Source organism: Oryctolagus cuniculus, chromosome 7 (genome assembly GCF_051225735.1).
Source record: "Oryctolagus cuniculus isolate XC-2025 breed Fujian yellow rabbit chromosome 7, ASM5122573v1, whole genome shotgun sequence".
NCBI lineage: Eukaryota > Metazoa > Chordata > Mammalia > Lagomorpha > Leporidae > Oryctolagus > Oryctolagus cuniculus.
In genome coordinates, this window is record NC_142873.1 from 57,287,425 (window position 1) to 57,310,918 (window position 23,494).

The 23,494-nt window shown below is 38.5% G+C and overlaps 1 protein-coding gene across 4 annotated transcripts in view; it reads right to left on the reverse strand.

The window, feature by feature from the left end:
* Window positions 1-23,494, reverse strand: part of MAGI3 (membrane associated guanylate kinase, WW and PDZ domain containing 3) — a 298,141-nt gene that overhangs the window by 54,117 nt on the left and 220,530 nt on the right. For 3 of the 4 annotated variants that reach the window (XM_017345962.4, XM_017345964.4, XM_089300117.1), the window contains exons 7-11: window positions 13,175-13,232; window positions 7,986-8,080; window positions 6,190-6,378; window positions 3,067-3,672; window positions 1,898-1,929 (exon numbers count right to left, since the gene is read on the reverse strand). In XM_017345962.4, coding sequence (XP_017201451.3) covers window positions 1,898-1,929; window positions 3,067-3,672; window positions 6,190-6,378; window positions 7,986-8,080; window positions 13,175-13,232 — 980 coding nt within the window. The remainder of the gene's footprint in view (window positions 1-1,897; window positions 1,930-3,066; window positions 3,673-6,189; window positions 6,379-7,985; window positions 8,081-13,174; window positions 13,233-23,494) is intronic. The other variant, XM_017345963.4, reaches the window with a different exon arrangement.

The window sequence follows — 23,494 nt, forward strand, 5'->3', positions numbered from 1 at the left end:
GGAAAAGGGCCTTACTTAGTATTTTAAAAACTAAGATGGATAATTAATTCATAAAACCATCATCTAAGCTAGATGTGTCAAGTGATTATGACAGCTGTGGTGGTGGCAGGGTCAAAGCCACAGCAGACCTGTGGTATCAGAGGAATCCACTTTCGCAGCCACGTCTATTTGGTTCAAACATATTTAAGTTAAACTAGAAATAGTTTAAATGATGTCAACTGAAAGGTCTCAAATATTTATAAGTCTAAGTGTGCTTGCCCTTTTCTCTACTACCAAGACACAACTTGAATTTGGAATGAAGATGAATGCGAATGCAACACAAGCAGCACTTCTAAGTAAAGCAAGAAGGAGACTCAGAGAATACCTTCATGAAATTCTTGATAAGTCCCACCTCTCACTGAATTAATTCCCAGTGAAGATGTTTAAGATAATACTTTCTAGGAAAATGGGATAGAACTGTTAACTAATATATTAAGGGAAATGTACTATGCCAGAGAATCAGACAGAGGAAAACAGCAATATATTTTAATATTTTTCTTATTCAGATAGAACTTCCTCAAAATTTTATAAATGAAACCCAGTAAATAGCCTATTAAGTATGGCTTTGAGAACCGCTGACTAGAATGCAAAAGCACAGTATGTCAGGGAGTCTCTAGGTGCTGGTCACTATAGAGCCCTGTGTCCCAGGGGAACACTCTCTAACCCAAACCCCATGAGACGGCAGGTAAGCCTGTCTCCTGCTCTTCTCTCACGGTCGCAGGATTCTGTTAGAAGCAGTTAAAGGTCATTAGAACCTTTCACCAATTAGAAAACATTAGGGTCACTTGGCTACAATGGCATCTGTTATAAAATAATTAGTGTCAGCATAGGAGTTTAAAATGATTACTAGAGGAACTGGAGAAATGTGAAAACAAAACAAAACAGTGCAACTTGAACTGACTAAACAAAAAATTTCTGTTCACAACGAACTCTACATAGTACAGCCCTTAAGGAGGCAGCAGCTGAATGATTCTGTTCTTTTGGATCAGACAACAACAAATTTGCAGTGGATTCCTATTTGGAGTGCTATAAAGGATTAATCCATTTAATATCTTACAGTTTTCCCTTAACTGCCTGTAGTTCATGTTATAGGAGACCATCATACCAAGCAAAATAGAAGTATATATTGGATTTTAAATATAACTTTGCATCAATACCCACATAAGTGTGGATATTTACATAGCCACAATGTGTACCTAGGACAGTTTCTTCTGTAACAATGCTATTTGGTAAACGTTCATTTTTTAAAGTTCTTTTCTCTATACAGGCCCTTAACTAGGCTACTCAGCTACTAAGAAGAATGTCAGTCAAAACAGTGTTTGGGTCTGACAGTCTATTGCTTTGATAAGAAATACATTTAGCACAGAAGGTCATACATACTCTAGAGAGTCTTTAGTCCTAAATGTGAGACAGTGTCTAAATGTGGGTATTAAGAGTCCCCAAGAAGTTATGTGAATCTATCAGGTCTTCTCTTGGGGCATTAGAAAGATGATGTAATATTTTATCACCTGTTTTAACAGTTGGCTACTTCTTGATTTGATCCTCTGAAATACAAAGTAAGTAAGTGGATTTCTAAGTAAGTTTTTAAGTGAATCCACATTTTACTATTTAGAGGACACAATTACTGGTAGCATGGGTCTCTTGCGTTACTCTAAGAGCAACACTCACCAGCGAGGGCAGCCCCTCACTAGGGGCCTTTCTGACACCTCCCTAGAAGTTTTGATATAAGCCCAGGGCAGCATGGCCCTGACTTCTCCCAGCTGGTCACTACCACTACAGCCAGCTGCTCTTAGGAAAGGGGAATACAGCATCTCTCAGTGTGTTGGGAAGAGGTGTTTAAGGACCACAGAATACTCACCATTTTGGCAGTTTTAGTTGGTGATGGAGGACCTTAAAGAAAATGAGCCAAATTTTAAAAACAAAGGAAGGATTCCCAGGTCACAAATACTGTTAATGTTTATGACAAAACTAGCTTCAACTTTTAGTAAATTCTATCCATATCACTTCCTATGTGGCAGGCATTATTTATACATTCTTGATTTCATTTTTATGACAATCTTAAGGTATAAATATTATTATAATTTCAAAGATAAGGTAAATTAAGATTTATATATATGTGTGTATATATATAAAATCAGTAAGTGGCAAGTAAGGAAACAGACATCAACCTGTCTGACAAAAAACCCTTGTCTTTATTATATTCACTGAAGCCCTGGATAACCCTCTAATACTCAAAGAGATTTCACCTTACTCTGAGCACATTCTACCCTAAGGCCCAGAGAAGAAACCAAGATGGTTTAAAAAAATAGAATTAAAAATTCCCCAGCAAAAGTGTTCATTTACCTCAAAATGAAAACTAAAAGCCGGAGAAATAAAATAACAAATATGCTAAATTTTATTCTTTCATATAGGCATGGACTTAAGAAAGCAATTAACAGGCAACTTTGTAATTAGTCCTTGGAGCTGCGAGCAGTTCATGATAGCTGATGACCTTGGAAAAATAAAATGTATATTTCTCTCACATAAGCACTGTGGGATTTAATTAACATTTATGGGCAGATATTAGAGCTTAAGACAAAAGCTTTATGAGTATAAGCTATCATGATTGCCTTTGCAGAACAGGTCAACATACCACCTGACATTTACTTATTCACAAAGATATTAGCTCTTTCAAAACATCTTTGGTGAATTATAGAGGTCTAGATGAAGCAGCATTGGTTGAGAGAGTCAATTCTTATCACTGTCATCAATGCAGAAAATGAAATTAAGAGGATATATTTCATTTCAAGCAGTACAGTGCTGTCTCTCTCTAACCCTTAAAGCCCTAAGTTAGATTCAATGAAACCACTAATAACTTAAAGAACTGATGAAAAGGATATCATTTATGGAAATAATCAGAATCCTAAGGAAAATGCACACCTAATAACAGTTAACTCTGCTGGGATTAGACATTCTGACCTGTAATATGGACAATGAACATATAAAAATGCTTGAGCATTAAAGATTTTTTCTTGTGCTTTTACTCACCTCCTCTTAGGATAAGCAATGGTACATCTGCACCTACTGGAAACTGCTTTAATACTTCTACCACCTGGAGATGTGTCAAATTCTGTACATTTTGATGATAAATTTCCTTAATTATATCCCCTTTCTGAAGGCCTTGACACCACTGGCTATCCAATATCATTTTCACCTTCTGCCCAGTAGGGCTATCAGCTATTGCAAACCCAAAGCCTTTAGGGCCCTTCATCAAAGGAATAGTCACTAGTTCAGGCTGGGAACTGCCTGATGAAGCCATGGATGCTCTCTGCTCACTTGGATCTGATGGTCCATTGAGACGATCACTGGTCAAGGTATGTCCCGATTTTCCATTTTGGTCCAGAACCACTGTTCCTGGCTTAAAATCCTGAGTATTCATGCAAGTCTCTCCCTTGGTTAATGACTGTCCATTGATGACAGGGGTAGCAGCAACAATGTCCACAACAGGATCTTCACTGTCATCAGGAAGTGGATAACCACGACATAAAGTGAGTTTTACATATTGATTGACAGGTACCAATTGAAACATATGGACGACATCTGCATGGGTGTGACCCAGGACACAGCTGCCATTGATGTCCACAATAACATCACCTGGTAAAACATGCAAAAGAAAATTACAACCACTAACTAAATTAATTGTGCTGGGTAAGGGGTGCAAAATAAATTTAGCAACTATCTTTGGATTCCGGAAATCTCTTATTGTTTACAAGTATTACCTGCTGAAAAGACAGATTTGAAACAACAGACATTCTCCCATTTGTGACTCCTCTCTAAAAAGTATATACAAATGTCTAAAATCTTAATTATCTTAGCAGGAAGGAGCTTTGACCTCAAGTTCAAGTGAACCATTTTAAAAAGCCCTGCAAATGGATATTATCATTGTTATTATATCCTGAGTCACACCTAAGTAGCCACACAAAGCTCGGCAGATTGTAATAGGTACTTAGTACATAGAAGAGGAGCAAATAATTCCACTGGCTACTGCTACAAGCAGACTATCCTTAAATTCACTTCATTTGATTTTAAGAAGCCATTGATTATAACCTACTTTAGAAATTCTAGGTTTGTGAAATATAGAGATGAAGGTTAGAATGATGTTAATTTATGAATGGTTTTCAAAAACATTTCTGTTTATAGAGACTTTGAATCTATTATAAATCAGATTTCAAAAGGTGACACAAGCAAGAAAAATTCAACACAAGCAAAGAATACTAAATCCAGCTAAATTAATTCTTATAAAAGTTCTGCTGTCCTAATTTTACAATATTATGACCATTTTTGTTGTAGAATTACCAATGACATCAGTTGGGTATTTTTTAACAGACTCCTTAAATTTGTTCTCTGTTATCTCATCCACTTGCAGCTTTAATTTCTTTTCTTTTCTTTCTTTCCTTTTTTTTTTTGACAGGCAGAGTGGACAGTGAGAAAGGTCTTCCTTTGCCGTTGGTTCACCCTCCAATGGCCGTTACGGCCGGCGCACTGTGGCCGGCGCACTGCGCTGATCCGAAGGCAGGAGCCAGGTACTTCTCCTGGTCTCCCATGGGGTGCAGGGCCCAAGCACTTGGGCCATCCTCCACTGCACTCCCTGGCCACAGCAGAGAGCTGGCCTGGAAGGGGGGCAACCGGGACAGAATCCAGCGCCCTGACCGGACTAGAACCTGGTATGCTGGCGCCGCAAGGCGGAGGATTAGCCTACTGAGCCGCAGCGCCGGCCTAATTTCAATATGATTATTTAAAAGGTTATTGCCAAATGAAGGTACTTTAGTTTGTTCTCATTGCAGAACAAATTTAAAAAATAAAAAAGAAATAAAAACTAGAAATAAAAAAGAAAAGAAAAATCAATGAGAATGTTGTTAAAAACAAATGTTAATTTTTGTTTCATGATCTTAGAAGATAACAAAAATTAGACTAATTAGAAGCAAAGCTTTGACGTTTCTTCCCTCGGGAAAACTTCCAGAATTTTCATGGAAGTATTGTACTGTTATGCAAACTAGATAATAACAATTTTAGGCAAAGCTGAAATGATAAAATTCTGACAACATACATAATAGCTAAGAAATACATTTTCACAGACAAAATGTTGAAAAGGTCAAAACTGAGAGTTAAGTAAAATCTGACTGTTAATTTATCTCTACAGTTTAATTTTATACAGTAAAAAGTAGTTAAAATATTTTTCTTTATAAATACAATTTTTTGACTATTTTAAGTTTTCTTATTTTAAGCTTCAACAGAAAAGCAAAAAAGAGATCTCATATCCTAATTGAAAATAACTTGGTATCTGTCACCAAAAAGTATTATGATGATAAACCAATCACATATGGGTCCATATTTATATGACCTCTGAAATAAGAGAGAATTAGAAAAGTCTACCAAAAGCACTACAAGAAGCAACTTCAGTGTAAAATTAAAATCCTTTTGGAAAACATCACTTAAACACTCCAGTAATCAGTCAATTTTTTTGACCCTCCTCCAAGCTCCACAGGCACAAATACTGTCAGTCATATTACAGTATTAACAATTGCCAAATAAAGACTTGAGGAAAACTACAGAAAACACAAGATTACAGTTTTACAAATTTATGTTTGTGTCTGTAATTCTTAGCAGAAGAGTTAAATTTTATTAACAACCAGTAAGAACTAAAAAAGTAACATTCTTTAGTAACAACTAAAGAAGCAAAAATACTTGGGGAAAAAAACCCCTGGGATGTACAGTTTGTTTGATATCACTATAAATGTCACAATGGGCTATTTATCAAAAAAGAAAATGTTAGATATCTCCAAAAGCACCCCTACACAATCCAGGAAAATCAAACAACCAAACAGTTTTCTGATATGGTTAATAAATCTTTAGTTTTATGCTGCCAAAGGATTATTTCAAAGTTATATGAAGTACTTCAAAAACATTAATATTTTTTCTAATAGTTTCTGCTTTTTTGTAAAAATGGCCCTTCCTCAAAGCTAGCATGCATTTAATTTTGAGGATGGACCATTTAAATGCAGGAATCTTCCTCTTCAGCTATATAAGTTAATTCTCTCTCTCTAAAACTTCTCTACCACAATTTTCTTTACAGTATCACTACTCCTTAGTCAATTCTGAAAAACTCGTTACCTGGTGCAATCTTCCCATCCTGAGCTGCAGGACCATCTTTCAACACATTTTTAACTTGTAGGAACTCATCAGGTCTATCTCCACCAATAATGGTAAAACCAAATCCCATTGTGCTTTTTTTCAGTGATGCTCGAACAAGGACACCTTTAAGTTGGGATGGGTCTCGTGTGAAGTGTGATTTTTCCACATCTGTGACAAATGACAAAATGAGTTTGAGACTACAATGAATATGGCCCTTAAATCTGATATTAGAGATAGGTTATCTAACTTAATAGTCAGTGGAATATTTCAGAAATAAACAATTAATGTGTTCTAATCTGCACACTATTCTGAATAGCATTGTGAAATCTCATGCAGTCTCAAGGCATCTCACGTGGGACATGAATCATCCTTTTGTCCAAAATATTCACTCCGTATATGCTACTTGCCTGGTAGTCCTGGTTATTAGATCAGCTGTAGGGTATTATAATACTTGTTTTCAAGGAACCCTTATTTTGTTTAATGATAGCCACAAAGCACAAGAGTAATGATTCTGGCAATTTAGAGATGACAAAGAGAAGCCATAAGTGTTTACTTTAAATGAAAAAGTCCAAGTTTAGGATAGGTAAGTTGTATAGGAAAAAGCATGATATTTGTAGGCTTTGGTATTACCCATAGTTTCAGGAATTTTTGGAGAGTCTTGTATCCTCTGTGGTTAAGAGGTAACCACCATATATCTTTATGAATAACAATGAAAGCTATCATTTAGTGACACTCTGTGCCAAATATCACTGTAAGCACTTTATATGTATTAATCTGCATACTCATAACCATCTGAAGAGGTAGGTACTATTATTATTCCTATTTTATAGATGAGAAACAAGCAGATAGATCCAGCTGGGATTCAAACCTGCTCCTCAGTCTGCAAATTTAACACTATTCTAGGAAGGCATCTATCTCCAAATATTATAACTGTTAGTTTCCTATGTTATGCTGTGAACTCTTGAGAGCAAGACCTGTCCTGACCTCAATCACTGTTGACCTTCTACTGCTAAGCAAAGCACTGGGTATACAGTAGGTGCTCAGAAATACTTGTTAAAGTAAAAATGTTTGCTAAAACAAACACAAAACTGAAGCAGAGGAGATTATATTTTTAAAGAGTAGCTATAAGAAAGGACTATTCCTCCCATGGGCAACACAAGTGAAGAGTCTACTGGATTACCACAATATGACCCTAAAGACCCCTAGTTACTAATGACAGATGGTGAAGGGAAGGAGATGAGGAGGGATGAACAGAATCTGAGGACTTCCAAATGCATCTGGCTTTACTAATACCTACAATCCCACTTGAGACTTAATAATGTAGGCAAATAATCTGGTAGATTTATTTAGTATGTGTTAGTTCAGGAAGAATCATTAGATTTAAGTTATTAACTTGAAAAAAGCTCATAATGAGCTAGAGATTCAATACTGGCCTGGTCTTAAAAAACAAGGAAGCAACACAATCTTGAAAACAAAACCAAGCACAGAAAAAAAGCTTCTCAATTCCTTTTCCCAACAATTTCATACTTAAACTTTTTAACTTGATTTTCAAATATTTCATATTTTTATTAATCATGAGAAAAATCTCAGTATTCTCACAATGTTTGTGTATTTTATTAACATAATAAATATCTTTACAAAAATTAGACGTTCTCTGTGGAATTTTTCCCTCTCTGATGAATTGCAAAGACCCAGCAATAAAAAGTTAAAACTCATTCAGCATACACATTTCATAAGCTATTCTTAGAAGAAAAAAACCAAGAAAAACATTCTACCTGATTTTGAAGATCCAATTTCAGCCTGTCCTGCCTGCTTTTTCCTTTTGGCTTCCTCCACTGGATTTTCAAACTGGGTTTTCTGGTTAAGGTGACTGTAAAATATAGAAGAATATGCATTTTAGTTTAAGATGAGATTTGCTTTTTTTTTTTTTTTTTTTTTTGACAGGCAGAGTGGACAGTGAGAGAGAGACAGAGAGAAAGGTCTTCCTTTTGCCCTTGGTTCACCCTCCAATGGCCGCAGCGGCCAGCACGCTGTGGCCGGCACACCGCGCTGATCCGAAGGCAGGAACCAGGTACTTATCCTGGTCTCCCATGGGGTGCAGGGCCCAAGCACTTGGGCCATCCTCCACTGCACTCCCTGGCCATAGCAGAGAGCTGGCCTGGAAGAGTGGCAACCGGGACAGAATCCAGTGCCCCGCCCGGGACTAGAACCCGGTGTGCGGGCGCCGCTAGATGGAGGATTAGCCTGTTGAACCACGGCGCCGGCCAAAATTTGCATATTTTAAAATTGATGATACAATGGCATCACCATAGACTGATGGGCAGATAAGTATCTTTTGACTGTGGAACACACAAAAGCTGACAGCTGACAGTGAAAGGGCTTTGGGGTAAGTAAATAAAGGCCTACGGAAGACACCTGGATATCAAAGCTAAAGCTTTTTTATTTTAATACTTGCCTCCTTTTCCCCCATTTTCTACTTGAAAGGTGCAGAGGGACAAAGATGGAAAGAGAAAAGATGGAGAGGTTTTCCATCCACTAGTTCACTCCCCAGATGACTGCCAATAGCCAGGGCTGGACCCAGCCAAAGCCAGGAGCCAGGAACTCAATTTGAGTCTTCCATAAGAGTGGCAGTGACTCAAGCATTTGGGCCACCATCTGCTGCCCCCTAGAGTGCACATTAGCAGGAAGTTGGATTGGAAGCAGAGAAGCTGGGCCTCTGAACCAGGCACTCCAATATGGGATGCAGGCATCCCAAAGGTGTCTTAATAGCTGTGCTAAATAGCTGCCATAAAAGCTGAAGTTTCTGCAACATTTACTGTAACTTCCTTTATAAAACAACACAATGTGGCCAATGAGAGTTTTCAAAACTATAATAGAAATCTTCTTGTCTGATACAACCATAAATGTTGGTAACTGATTAATTTTTTAAGTTTTATTTTACATAGTTATTTATTTAAAGGGAAGGGTGTGAGAGAGATTGATTGATCTTTCATCTGCTGGTTCACTTCCCCTCAATGGCTGCAATGGCTGGGGACTAGGCAGAAGCGAAGAGCCTGGAGCTCCATCCATGTCTCCCACATGGGAGGCAGGAACTCAAGTACTTGAGCCATCTTCCACCATGCACATTAGCAGGGAGCTGGATAGAAGCGGAGAAACTAGGACTTGAACTGGTGCTCTAACGTGAGATGTTGTATTGCAGGCAGCAACTTATTAGCTTGCTGTGCCACAATGCTGGTCCCAGTATTTTTTTTAAGGCAGTTAATAATAGAGGGTTTTGGCTGAAGTTTCTCCAAAATGAAGCAAACTATAAAGATACTCTAAGAAATCTGCATATAGAACCCTTCTGAAATACTACTGTACTTTTCTATTCACTCATATCAATTCATTAACAACTAAGAAAGTGACTTGCTTATATCAAACTGTACCACAGAACAATTCTTTCACACTTAACATTTTCATAATTATGTGCTAGTTAAAGGAATTATATAATTACATCATCACTTCTACTGACTTTTATGATTGGAAACATTCACAGCTGACTTTTGGAAAGCACAGAGCTCTGCAAGGGAAAGCAGAAAAATTTGAGAAAACTTGAGGGTAGGCAATTAACCAATGGTCTTCACCATTCTGTGACTAGTACATTTTACAGAGGGGACACAGCATTGTAATGCTGGCAATAAGCTTGTTCATGCTGCTGCTAGTGCAGAATGCAACTATTATTAAAAAGATATTTAAGAACCTGAAGAAGTCTAATACAGAAGAAATGGGAATCAAATTTTAGCACTGCTACAGTACAAATATATTTCTGAAAAATGATATGCATTGTTCAGTAAAATCTGTTTTAATAAGTGACAATAGTGAACACCAAAAATTAGACATCAAATCATGAGAATTTCAGTATTATGACTGTCTTTAGATAGGATGAATACTAGAAAATCCAAATATAAATGGCTATACAAATAAAATATATATTTTGCTATTTATGAATATTAATGGTGACAGTAGAGAAAAAGGGTCCTAGGGACAAAAACCAACCCATCAACCAACCAACCAAAAAACCCTCACAGCAAAGAATGTTAGCTTTCTCTATGTCACTTAGCTTCTGAGACATACTAGCTCCAAAGTAGATAGGGTTCTTTAGTCTCAGAGCTCTGAAGATGTCAAATTGTACTTTACATTCTTTGGATTCTGATTTTTATGCTTCTGCTGTGTACTAACAAGGGAGTTCCCTATCCATTGAGTTAGTTACTTAACCTTTTCTGAAAATGAAAATCTTAGTATTTTAAAAAATTTATTTAGTAGGTATTGATATTTTACATATTAAAAAAACACCTTAAAAACTGACACTCAGAAAATAATAAAGCTGTATAAAGAATCTCAGCTCACCATAATGTCACCAGCTAGAATGACTCACCTTGTCACCCAAGCATTAGAACATAAAGAGTAGTAATTTGTATTTATATTTTTTTGTAATGTGTGGGAGAAGAGAGTAGAAGCACACAAATGAGTAATCCCCTTCCTAGAAATTCTTTGACAAAAGAATATAATGAGGGAAATAATTACATCTTTTATCTTAGACTAACTGGATCAAAATGTTACCCCAGAAAACAAAACAGTGAAAATATTCTTTTTCACTTAGTTACTTATATCCACAATGTTAACATGTAACAGATTTTGTTTTCCATATAACTAGCTATGGGAAATAAGAGAGGAGAATAGTATAATTATCATAAAGACTAAATACAGGTGGCAAACAAAAATGATTAAATATTTAATTGAGAACATAATTGATAGTAACTTTTTTGGTCTGGATTTTAAACATTCATCTCAACAAATAAAATATTCTTTCACAAACAGTCTGAGATATAAAAGCAGATGTATATTTTGGCATGTCATCTAAGTGTATCAGGACATTTAATGCAATACAATCAATATAACATTTCTAAATATATAAACAACTTAGAAGGCCTGCTATTAAATTTTTGGAAAATTTTTATATTTAAAACTAAATTAATCTGTTTCAGAGTCTCATTCTATCAAACATTCACAAGGAAAAACTACCATTGCAGTTGGTGTTACTACTACCAGGCTCCTGCCAAGAGCAATCACTGTGCCATCTGGTTTGACAAACTAAGTGAGCCAAAGAGTAGCCATTCAAGTAACAGCTTTTTATCTCCTTCGGTAAACTCACTGCAGATTACTACTGTGGAGATTCAAAACCTAACTAATCTGGGAATCAAGCCACACTGCATAGCTCAGCTGACTCCACACTAATGTGCATCTCGAGTACAGTCTGGTCTTTCTTAGTCTAATAAATTACTCTCCTGTAAATGAGCTCGTTCTGGGAACAATCACACACAATCATGCTGCTGCTGCTGCTTCTAATTTAAACCATTTCACCCACCTCCATGACAACGGGGTGGAGGTCACTTCAGGATCTGCCCTGAAGTTGCTTCAATATTATATCTTTGCTTAATGGGAACCAGATCATTCAGCACAAGATTTTATAACAGGCAAATGACTTTCACCTCTTGACCATGCATTCACAATCATTTGGAATGGACAATAATGAGAATCATTATCTCAGAAATGTTCACCAGTGTCAATGACAAATAATAGTTGATTGCAGTCCAATTTAAATAGACAAAACTAGGAGGAGAGGAAAAATAATCTCATAAAATCTTTTCAGTTGGCCTCCAAATATTCCTTTGACTTGAAAAATGGTTGTTTCTTTCTTTATTTATCTAAACATGCCTTAGGAAAAAAATAACAAAAAGAGATGGTATATACTTCTCGTATTACATTTCATCAACATCAGTAATACACAACAGAAACAAAATTAGCATAGCCTTTCAAAGGAACCAAAATACTGAAACTGTGGAATTACACACCTAACTAAAAACAGAAAAGAAAAATAAAGAAGGAAAAAAGAAAAATAAGGAAAGTATATACCTAAGCATCACTCTAATTGTGTTGCTTCCTTAGAGATTGCACTGAATTTTATGAAGTCATTCCAAAAATATCTCTAACCTCAGGGACTGAAGTAACAACCTACCTATTACAATAAAGACCAGAGTTACAATAGGAGTCAGAGATCGTTACTTTGGGGATAACTACCAGGAAGTGGCATTGGTTTATGCCAAAAAGTGATAAAAAAATTAATGAACAATCACAAAACTGGAAGATTCTCTAATTTGCTATTTTCCCACATAATGGTGTTTTGCCTTTACTAGCTAGGCAGCTGGTTCAGAATTGAGTTTCCAGGTTAACATTAATACATTTGATCAATTATTTGCCTGGTATTAGACCAGAGGTCTAAATTCTTTCTGTAATATCTAGAGAGAGAAGCAACCTTAACAGTAAAAACAATATAGCAATCAAATAAATGAAGGGAAAGAAAAATTAAATGTTGACATTAGCCTAATTTCTCTGCATGACATATATAGTTACTTGGTGATCCTTCCACACATACATTTATGTTTAGATTTAATCATAACAGCTGCAGAAGCAACTCTCCCTCCCCCAAAGAACATACTTTTGATCATATAACTCAAAACTATGGATCATTATGTTCCAATGCTTTTAAAGTCTTTTCATTACTTTTATAGGCATACAGTGCCAGTGCTGGAAGTGACCATAACAGTTCAGCAAGTCCAGTACCTTCATTTCAGTTTTGCACCTACTGCTTTTCTCTTTAGAAGCTGTGGTATAATGACAGCACCTCCAGCTATTAGTTCTCCAGGCATCTTCCCTCTCACTCTCCATATTTGGAAATTCAAAGCCAATTTCTGGAAAGCCCAAAGTCAGTGAAGTAAATGCTCACTGCCCCTACCATCTCATTCCCCTAGTTGAAAAACCTGAAAGCTGGACTGCAGAAGCATACCATGCTGTATCCAGTATTCCCTAAAGCTGAGTGCTGAAAGGACAGCATTTGGGAGAATATTAACTGAAGCAACAAACTTACTCAACATAGTATGTCCCATACTGAGGGTCCTCTATTTTCTCCCAGCCATAAGGAAGCTCTGCAAATAAAGAAAATTGAGTGAAATCCCAGATTCAAAAGGAAAGAAAAAAATTCAAGAGTGAATTTGTTCTTTATTTCATTATACCAATATTTTAGAGTTAGAAAGCTGAAGGCTCACTTCCAAAGAACGCAGTTCAAGTCTGAATGGCTTCTTCAACGAACAGCGATTATGTCAGTAAGTAAAGAGAATTGCAGAGCAAAAGGTGGCACCCAACTAACAGCTGACTCACATGACATAAAAAACATTAATTATCCTAAGAAATCTATGATATGTCTTTCACTGAAAAAGCTTGATAATGCTGATATGAGATATACCTACCCTCTAGTCCAATACAAACAGTAGCTACTTGTTACAAATTTTCACCATTATACATAAACATTTATGTTACACATTCTGACCCACCTCCCCTCAAATGAGAGCCCAGCCTTGGATTTCTGCAATTTCAAATGGGTAATCTAGATTTGCTTAAAACTTAAGAAAGTACCTGCTTTCATTTGTATGAAATTGATCTGAACATCTGCCAGAACACTAGTTTAACAACTACAGTGTTTCAAGTAATCTGTTAAAACAGAAAAAAGACTAAGTAAAAAACTGGGATACCCTCTGTTCACTTGGATCCTCCATAGTCAGAAAGCAAGCAGCCATGAGTTAAACAGGTAAGATATTTTGTCACAAGGCATTTGTCATGTGGACAAGAGTATCTCGGGATTACATCTATAAAAATGCACTAGAACAGTAATAGCAGAGCATTATCATTATGGCTCTCCCATGAAAAGGAGTTTTTTCTTTACCAGAAATTTTCTTGAAATAGCATGGGAACTGCACGGTGCTGAGGAAGGATGAATTCTACAAGGGTGCCACGACTGAATTTATGCTTTGTCTTTAGAGAAGAACTGAAGGAACTATAGAGAGCTCAAACAGTCCATTTGTTATCTGAAAAATTCACTGAAAAAGATATGTTAATACTTAATTAGGAAAAAAGCTCAGCAAAATATTTCATTTTTAACTTGGAAGTTGGTTTAGCCTTTTAATTGAGCATTTAAAGCATTTGGCAACAAACAGATTGAAGTACAGCTTTCTTTAGGAGAAGAAACAAATGTGGCAATTTATCTTCTAGATTGCTTTTAGCAATTTTAAACTCTTTCCACTGATACCATTAACCAGTTTTTTTGAAAAGTAGATTAAAGCAGATAGAGAAGCGGTTATTGTTTTCCCACTTAAAATGAAAGTGATAAAAGCAAGACTGAGACATCCAGCGTGTTTATACACTACCCACGGATTGATTTATTCACTCATTTCCTTCCTTGCTTCTCTTCTCCCCTCTCCTTCTTCCTCAAGCTCATGTTCTAGACAAGAAGGCAGATGATATAAATGACAAGATAAACAAAAGCTTTCTGGGGGAGTGAAGAGGAATGATACCAATTGTCTGATAAGACTAGCTATCCCAAAAACCTCAAAGAAAGCAATGTTTGAGTCTTAAGGGAGAAGTTGAGATTAGGGTGAGGAGGGTCATTCCAGACAGATCAAAGGGCGCTGAGGAGTTAAGAATGTCTGGCATTTTCAGAAATTATAAGTGATTTTGTAGACTGGAGCACAAGTTGTATGCAAAAAAAAGATGAGCCTTAAAAGCAAGTACCAATTCCAATACTCCTGAAGTACCTTGTTAGAGAGTTTGATCTTTATTTTGGTAATAGTGGAGCTGATGAAGCTGCACTGTGACATGATTAAATGTATATTTCAAAAAGATATGGGTAGCAATAATAGAGGATGAAATAGGTTGAGTGGAGTAAGAATAAAGGAACACTAAACATTAATATGAAATTATAAAAGCAGGAACTAAGGCAGTGGTAGCGGGGACAGGAAGAAAGAACAGATTGCAAATAGAAGGCAACCAAGGCAATATGACTTAATGACTGCCATGAGTCTCGAGGGAGGAAAGGAGGCAGAAGGCCAAGGCAATGCCCAGGTTTCTGGAATGAAAAGGAAATATTATCAGATATTTACTTAATATCTAATATGAAAATGGCTGTGGGAATAGATAAGTTGAGTTTAGAGGAATTTAGAGGACAAATGGTATATTTTCAAAAAGCCTACAATAGTGTCTAGCACTAATGAACCCTCAAAAATGGCAGGGTTTTTAAAATTAGAATTTCTAGAATTTGGCAGTTAACTGCACCAAAGAGAAGAAAGTGAAGAAAAAGTTGCATGCTAAGTAGGTTTTGGCTCAAGCAAATGGGAAGCTCTGTCCTGTCATTTGTTGACGGTAGAAAGAGAAGATGTTAAATCTGAGTGGCCTGTAGAGCACACTAACAGAAGTATCTAATGAACTCTTCGCAATATGAATGTGGTACCCAAAAGAGAAATACAGAAGATAGATTTGAGAGACAATGTAATCAAAGCTATGGCACTGGACAGGATTATCTAGATATATTTAATGAACAAAGATGGAGACTAAAAGAACTTTGTGAGAGCTAATATTTTAAGGAGCAGATGGAGAAAGTAAGAACAGTCAGGGGAATGGTGTCAAAGGCAAGTGTGGCCGGCACCGCGGCTCACTAGGCTAATCCTCCGCCTTGCGGCGCCGGCACACCAGGTTCTAGTTCCGGTTGGGGCGCCGGATTCTGTCCCAGTTGCCCCTCTTCCAGGCCAGCTCTCTGCTGTGGCCAGGGAGTGCAGTGGAGGATGGCCCAAGTGCTTGGGCCCTGCACCCCATGGGAGACCAGGAGAAGTACCTGGCTCCTGGCATCGGATCAGCGCGGTGCGCCGGCCGCAGCATGCCAGCCGTGGCAGCCATTGGAGGGTGAACCAACGGCAAAGGAAGACCTTTCTCTCTCTCTCTCTCACTGTCCACTCTGCCTGTCAAAAAACAAACAAACAAACAAAAAAACCAAGTGTGACCAACACCAACAAATGCTTCCCAAAGCTGTCAGGAATAAAGGTAAGGGCTAAAAAGTGCACCAGATTGGAAACCAAGAAATTATTGGTGAGAAAAGCAGTTTCACTGGCAGAATACTATTCAGTAAAGAATAAAACAGGAAGTAGAGTCCTTAGGAATAAATTATGTTTAAATTGGTTTTGTCTGTTTTAACACTGGATATGAAAACGATAGTGTAAAATCTATGGGTAGGGGCCAGTACTGTGGCACAGTGGGTTAAACTTCTGCCCACATTGGCATGTCAAATGGTCTCCGGTTCTACTGCTGATCCAACTCCTGCTAATGCTCCTGGGAAAGCAGCAGAGGATGATCCAAGTGCTTGGGCCCCTGCACCCAAGTGGGAGACCCAGAAGAAGCTCTTGGCTCCTGGCTTTGACCGGGCCCCAGCTATTGCAGCATTTGGGGAATGAAACAGTGAAGAGAAGATCTCTGACTCTCTCTCTGTGTCCCTTTCTCTCTCTCTAACTCTTTCAAATAAATAATTAACTAAATATATTAAAAAAGAAAAGCTATGGGGAGGATTAGGGCCAAAAGAAAATGTTTATTTCTGAGATAGGAAAGACCTACCCTAACCATCTTTTCCTGTTTTAGAAGCCAGAGCATTCCCCCTAAAAACTGATTCAGAAGCAGAACTATTTTTGGCATATCTAGCAGCTGGCTGTTTCTAAAGCCCATGAGTTTATCCTTCTTTCTTTCCTCTTCCCAAAATAGGACTTTTCGTATTTAAATGTATAAATTACAATTGCTTTGCTTTCTCATGATGGAGCTCTATTCATAGATAATTTTCTTTTATCATGTTCCAAGCTCCAAAATGACATCAACATTCAATACATTTGTAAACTGCCTTTAGTAAAAATTTAATCTTTCTTTCATCATAAGGAAAATGGGGTGTGTTGAGAGTAAAACAAATTCCTATTTTTAAGATAACTGTTTAATGAAAATACTTATTATCCTATTTGAATGGAAGACAAATATGTACATCAATTAAACCACCAGATACAGTGTAAAGACACAGTTGGGTTTTGAATATCAGAAGACTGGGACAAAAGGCCAAGTCTTAGAAATTTTAAGGTCTTACTAGAAGAAGCAGAATTTAGCAGAATGCAAATAGTATCTTAAACTATATAATTCTACATTTGGAATATTATTATTTTCTTTCCAGCATCTACTCTGAACATAGCACTATGGCAATACCTCTGTGAGTCAGAAGAGCTTATCTGGCGGGGGTGGGGTGGTGGTAGTAATAAAATGCACAGAAGAAAGTGGTAAAGGTGGGCTGTGCATAAAACAAATATGCTGAAAGTTCCAATTCTTACCAGATAATTATAGGTGCACCCAGCTGTAGGGTAGATAGCAGCACTTATTATATTAAAGAGGTTTGGACATTCCTAGAATAAAATTTATCTCTAAAGAGATATTAGAATGATCATACAATGTATTGTCCACTTTCAAGAACAAAAGGGATAATATAATTATGGTGAAAAAGGAAGGTTAAATTGGGTTAGTCTGGGGCCAAGACACACAGTTATCTTTAATGTAAAGAGCATTAGGGGGACAAGCTCATCCAGGAACATGCTTATCCCAATTCTTCAAATCACACAGAGGAAAAAGAATGGACGAAAGAATGTCTTATCTGACTGGTCAGTTTTATACAATGAACTCAATATGCATGGCTCAGGGACTCTTGAGTTTTCCTTGCTATTCTGGATGCCAGAGTGCCTGCAAGGGTACATTCTGGTCCATTCTCTGCCATGCCTACAGAAGGCCTGTAGTTGAACACAGAGGCTGGAGTTTGAGTGCTTCACTATGTTTCCTGAGGGGGTGAAATATCAGTAAGCCCTTACAGTTCGCAGGCAAAGCCCAGATTTACTTACACATCAGCTGGTATTCTGACCTCATTTCTCTATCTCCTATACGTTTTTTCCCTATTGACAACAAACTATTGAAGACAGGCTTATTATTTGTTGGCCCTCCAGAGCCTTCTACAGATTAAAAATATTTCCAAGAAGGGTGAGCAAAACATAGAGGACGGAGTAGCTTATTTCCTTCCTTACCTTCTTTTCTCCACCTTGTTCTCCTCCCCTCCCTCTTTCCAAAAATTTACAAATTTACATCTCTCCTGAAGGAGACAAAAGCATTGCCTTTTTTTTTTTTTTTTTAATTTGAAAGGCAGAGAGACAGACAGAGAGATTGATATTTTCCATCCATGGCTTCACTCTCCAAATGGTTTCCAATGGTAAGGGCTGGGACAGGCAGAAGAAAGGAGTCAAGAACTCCATCTGGGTCTCCCATGTGAGTGGCAGGGACCCAAGTACTTGAGCTGTCTTCTGCTGCTTTCCCAGGTACATTAGCAAGGAGCTAGACTGGGAGTGGAGCAGCCAGGATTTGAACCAGAGATTTGATATGGGATGCTGGTGCTCGTGGCTTAACACACCACACTACAATGCCACCCTAAAAGAATCACTCTTAAACAGTGTGGTATCTAGCTACAGTGCAGTAAGTACTGCAATAGAGATATGTCATGTGGTACAACAAAGCCCAGAAGATAGGACACCTAGTTCTGACTGGAAAAAGAATGAGAGGAGGCTACAAAGAAATTACACTTTAGATATGAGCTTAGAAAGAAGGATAACAGGTATAGGTCAGATGGACAGAGAGAGAAAGCAAGATTGATTCCTGGCAGAAGGAACAGGCAGATGACAAAGGCAAAGACAAAAATGTCATATTTATCACATAAAAATACTCTAAAAGAGAAATACAAAAAAGGGTTCAATTATTTAAAAAAACCATTAATATTTTACCAAGAAATCTGGACTTAATTTGCTGTGGGAAGTAAAGGAGAGACATTTGTATTTTAGAAAAATTAATTTGGTGATATTAGGCAGTGTCATCATAGTTTAGTGATCATGTAGCCTTCTCATTAGAAAATTCAAACATGTACTTCATATAATGTGTATATTTAATTGTAAATTTATATGTACTATTAACTATATAATAAAGCATTTACAAAAATAGGTATTTAAAAAGAAGATGACTAAGGAGTTATGTCTATTCTACCCCAATTTGGTTGAAAAAAGCTCATATGAAAATACAAGTATTGACTCATATTTTTTTAAAGATTTTATTTATTTATTTGACAGGCAGAATTACAGACAGTGAGATAAAGAGAGACAGAGAGAAAGGCCTTCCTTCCGTTGATTCACCCTCCAAGTGGCTACAACGGCTGGAGCTGTGCGATCTGAAGCCAGGAGCCAGGTGCTTCCTCCTGGTCTCCCAAGTGGGTGCAGGGGCCCAAGCACTTGGGCCATTCTCCACTGCTTTTCCAGGCCAGAGCAGAGAGCTGGACTGGAAGAGGAGCAACCGGGACTAGAACTGGCGCCCATATGGGATGCCAGTGCCACAGGCGGAGGATTAACCTAGCTGGCCCCGGCTCTTATATTTTTATACTATAAACTTAGACTTGGATATTTGTATTATCTTCAATCAGCAGTATATTTTTAGAAGTCTTTCATTCATTTTTTTAAAAATGCAATATTTATTTCCATTTTATTTGAAAAGCAGAGAGAGAAGACAAAAACCTTTCATCTACTAGTTCATTCCCAAATTTATAATAGCCAGGGCTGGGCTACACTGAAGCCAGGAACCCAGAACTCAATCCAAGCCTCCCCCACATGAGTGTCAAGAACCTAGGTGTTTAGCTATTACCCCCTCTCTGCCAGGGTGCACATGAACAGGAAGATAGAATTGGAAGCCCAGTTGGACCCAGGCACTCCCATATGGTATGTGGGAGTCCCAGTGTCTTTTTTTTTTTTTTTTTTTTTGACAGGCAGAGTGGACAGTGAGAGAGAGAGACAGCGAGAAAGGTCTTCCTTTGCCATTGGTTTACCCTCCAATGGCCGCAGCGGCTGGCGCGCTGTGGCTGGCGCACCGTGCTGATCCGAAGGCAGGAGCCAGGTGCTTCTCCTGGTCTCCCATGGGGTGCAGGGCCCAAGGACTTGGGCCATCCTCCACTGTACTCCCGGGAGAGCTGGCCTGGAAGAGGGGCAACCGGGACAGAATCCGGCGCCCTGACCGGGACTAGAACCCGGTGTGCCGGCGCCGCAGGCGGAGGATTAGCCTATTGAGCCGCGGCGCCGGCCTTAGTGTCTTAACATTCTATCAAACACCTGTCCCTACAGAAATCTTTTAAAATGACAATCCCATTTTATGTGTGTTCATTCAAAGAAGTAGATAACATAGTCTGTAAACCCACTTAATTGAACATAAATAAACTGCCAAACTTCACAGCGCCCTGGACAAAAGAAGCACATTTACTCATTCACTCCTCAAGATACTCTAGGTAGTGCATATATATGATAATTTCACAAATGGAATGAGTAAGAATGCCATTATGGGGGCTGGTACTGTGATGCATAAGTTTAAGCCTCTGCCTGCAGTGTCAGCATCCCAAATGGGCGCCAGTTTGAGTTCTAGCTGCTCCAGTTCTGATCCAGCTCCCTGCTAATGCACCAGGGAAGGCAGCAGAAGACAGTCCAACTCTTTGGGTCCTTCCACCTACGTGGGAGACCAGAAGCAGCTCCTGGTTTCTGGTTTCAGCATAGTGCAGCTCTGGCCGTTGCAGCCAGTTGGGGAGTGAATCAGCAGATCGAAGATCTCTCTCTTTCTCTCTCTCCCCTTTTCTCTCTGTATCTCTGCCTTTCAAATCAATCAATCAATTAATCAATCTTTAAAAAACAAGATACCTGGAATTTTTAAAAAAGCTATTATAAAACTGTATATAAACAGCAGAGAAGATTATACTATTTTCTTTAATAGTAACATTATGAAAAATAAGTTATAACATTTTCATCCTGTACAATAGATAGTTTGAGTATCACCATTTTCCCCACTTTGCCCAGCAAAAGGGCCAGTCACCTGGTGCTAAGGCTGCTGGGAAGTGTAATCCAAACAACGATTAGGGCCTGCTCAGAGTCCCAGGAGCCCCACATCCACCTACCAGATCTGCTTGAACCTTATAAATCTAGCAATTAAGACCACTGCAGGGTTGTTCCCACTTGGTTCTGTAATTTTCTGGGTAAGGACCCAGAATACTTTGCAGAGCTATGGAGGGTCCATAGCTGTTCATTCCCTCTCTTCCCTCTATGGCCCTCAGCAGGATGAGGTGATGAGATTGTGATTATGACATTGGTTAAGAGGTTCAGTTGCTTGCAAGGGGAATGGGGACAGGGGAGTACAGTGGTTATAACTGCTCCACTTTCCTTAATCCAGAAAGGAAAGAAGGAAACAGGAGATGGGGAAAAGATGTTGAAGGGAGGTGTCCATCAGTCTCGCCACCTCAAGCAGAGTTTAAATCTTTTTAAAAATAAACTGAATATACACATTTATAAGTTGTTAGATGATTTCTAACTCCTTGGCAAATCTGAGTTTCAGTATCAAAGATGGTTCAGAGAGGGATGGGCATTTGGCACAGCACTTAAGCTATTGCTTGGGGCACCTGTATCCCTAATGGAGTGCCCCAGTCCAAGCTGTTTCCGATGTAGCCTTCTGCCAAGGTGCACTGGCATAAAGGATATTTTAGAACAAAGTCCAACGTGTGCAGTGATTAGGGGGAACTGGCAGGAAAGATACAATATAAAGGAAAACACCTACATAGACAACAGATGAATACACAGCTATGTGAAAAAGCATATGTAGGCATATGTATGGGGCATATGTAGGTTCACTGTAAAATTCAATTTTTTATATGTTAAGATTTTGCACAACAACATATTGGCCAAAATAGGAAAAAGAAAAAAACAATGACAGAGCTTGGAAAGTATATAGGGAAAGACTAGAAGAAAGAAGGCAACACGATTACCAGGATTCCAGCCCAAATGTTTATGAGGATGGTATCTTTAACAGAAAGAAGGCGGCATGGTGTTAGGAGAAAGATGGCAAATTTAGTTTTAAACATATTTATCTGGGGACTAGAGTTGTTTAACAGGTTAGGTCACCACTTGTAATACCGACATCCTATAGGGGAGTGCCTGTTCAAAGTCCAGCTGCTCTGCTTCCCATTCAGCTTGTTGGTATTGTGCCCAGGAAAGCAACAGAAGACGGTCACATGGAAGACTGGGATGGAATTCCTGGCTCCTCGCTTCAGCCTAGGCCAGCCCTGGCTGTTTAGACATTTGGGGAGGGAATCAGCAGCGGATAGAAGATTTCCCCCCCTCTCTCTCTCTCTCTCTCTCTCTGTTACTTTCTGCCCTTCAAATAAAAAAATAATAAATCTTTAAAAGAAAATATATTTATCTGAAGTGCTAGTAGTGTGGGGAGCAATTCGGACTAAGACTGTTACTGGAATTAAGACTTATTCTATGCATCTGCTCTCCCACAATATGGCGCTGAGAAGGGAGTAACAGCTTCTACGCAGCTGCCTCCAGTTCAACCAAGAAACTGTAGGACCTGCTCCTGATTGGAGGAGAGCAGCGTACTCGGCGTGTGGGTAGCAGAGTTGGGATTGGTGGAAGAGGACTATAAAGGAGGAGAGAGACGGCATGCACCGGGAACATCTAAGGGGAACATCTGAAGGAACACCTGTGCAGCCCCCGAGAGAACCGGCCGGCGGTGTGCCGCTCCCCTGCGGAAGTGGGGAATGTGGCCAGGGGGAACTGCCCTTCCACGGAGGTGGAAGGGATAATAGCCAACCCGGGAAGAACCAGCAGCAAACCCGGGGAGGGCCGAGCAGACGAAAGAACAGTGCAGGGTCCTGTGTCGTTCCTCCACGAAGAGGGGGAGCGACATAATGGTGCCGTGACTCGGATATGAAGCCTAGGCAGGATCCTGTGTCATTCCTCCATGAAGAGGGGGAGTGACAAGTAGGATAATTCAAAAACAAAAGTTCAAAAGCAACAGAAAACCCAGATCACAATTCAGAACAGAAGACAATACTAATGACTCAGATAAGAGGGTTTGCTACAGGAATTATTTTTGTGTGTGGAGTGAAATAAAGTTGATGTTCATTTTTCCATAGGAATATACCATTTGTTCCAGATACCCTCCTTTCTTCATTGAATTAACTGATTTGATCCCTTGGTTGAAAATTAAGTGGCCAGATGTGTGTGCTTCTAACTGTAGACTATCTATTCTGTTTCACTGACCTATTAGTCCATCATTATGCCAATACTATACTGTCTTGATTAATGTAGCTTTATAATAAGTTTTTACATCTGGTACCTATGTACTCTAACTTCACCTTCAAAATGTTTTCTCTTTTTCAAGAAGATTTATTCATTTCAAAGTCACAGCAACAGAGAGACAGAGAGATATCTTGCATCTGCTAATT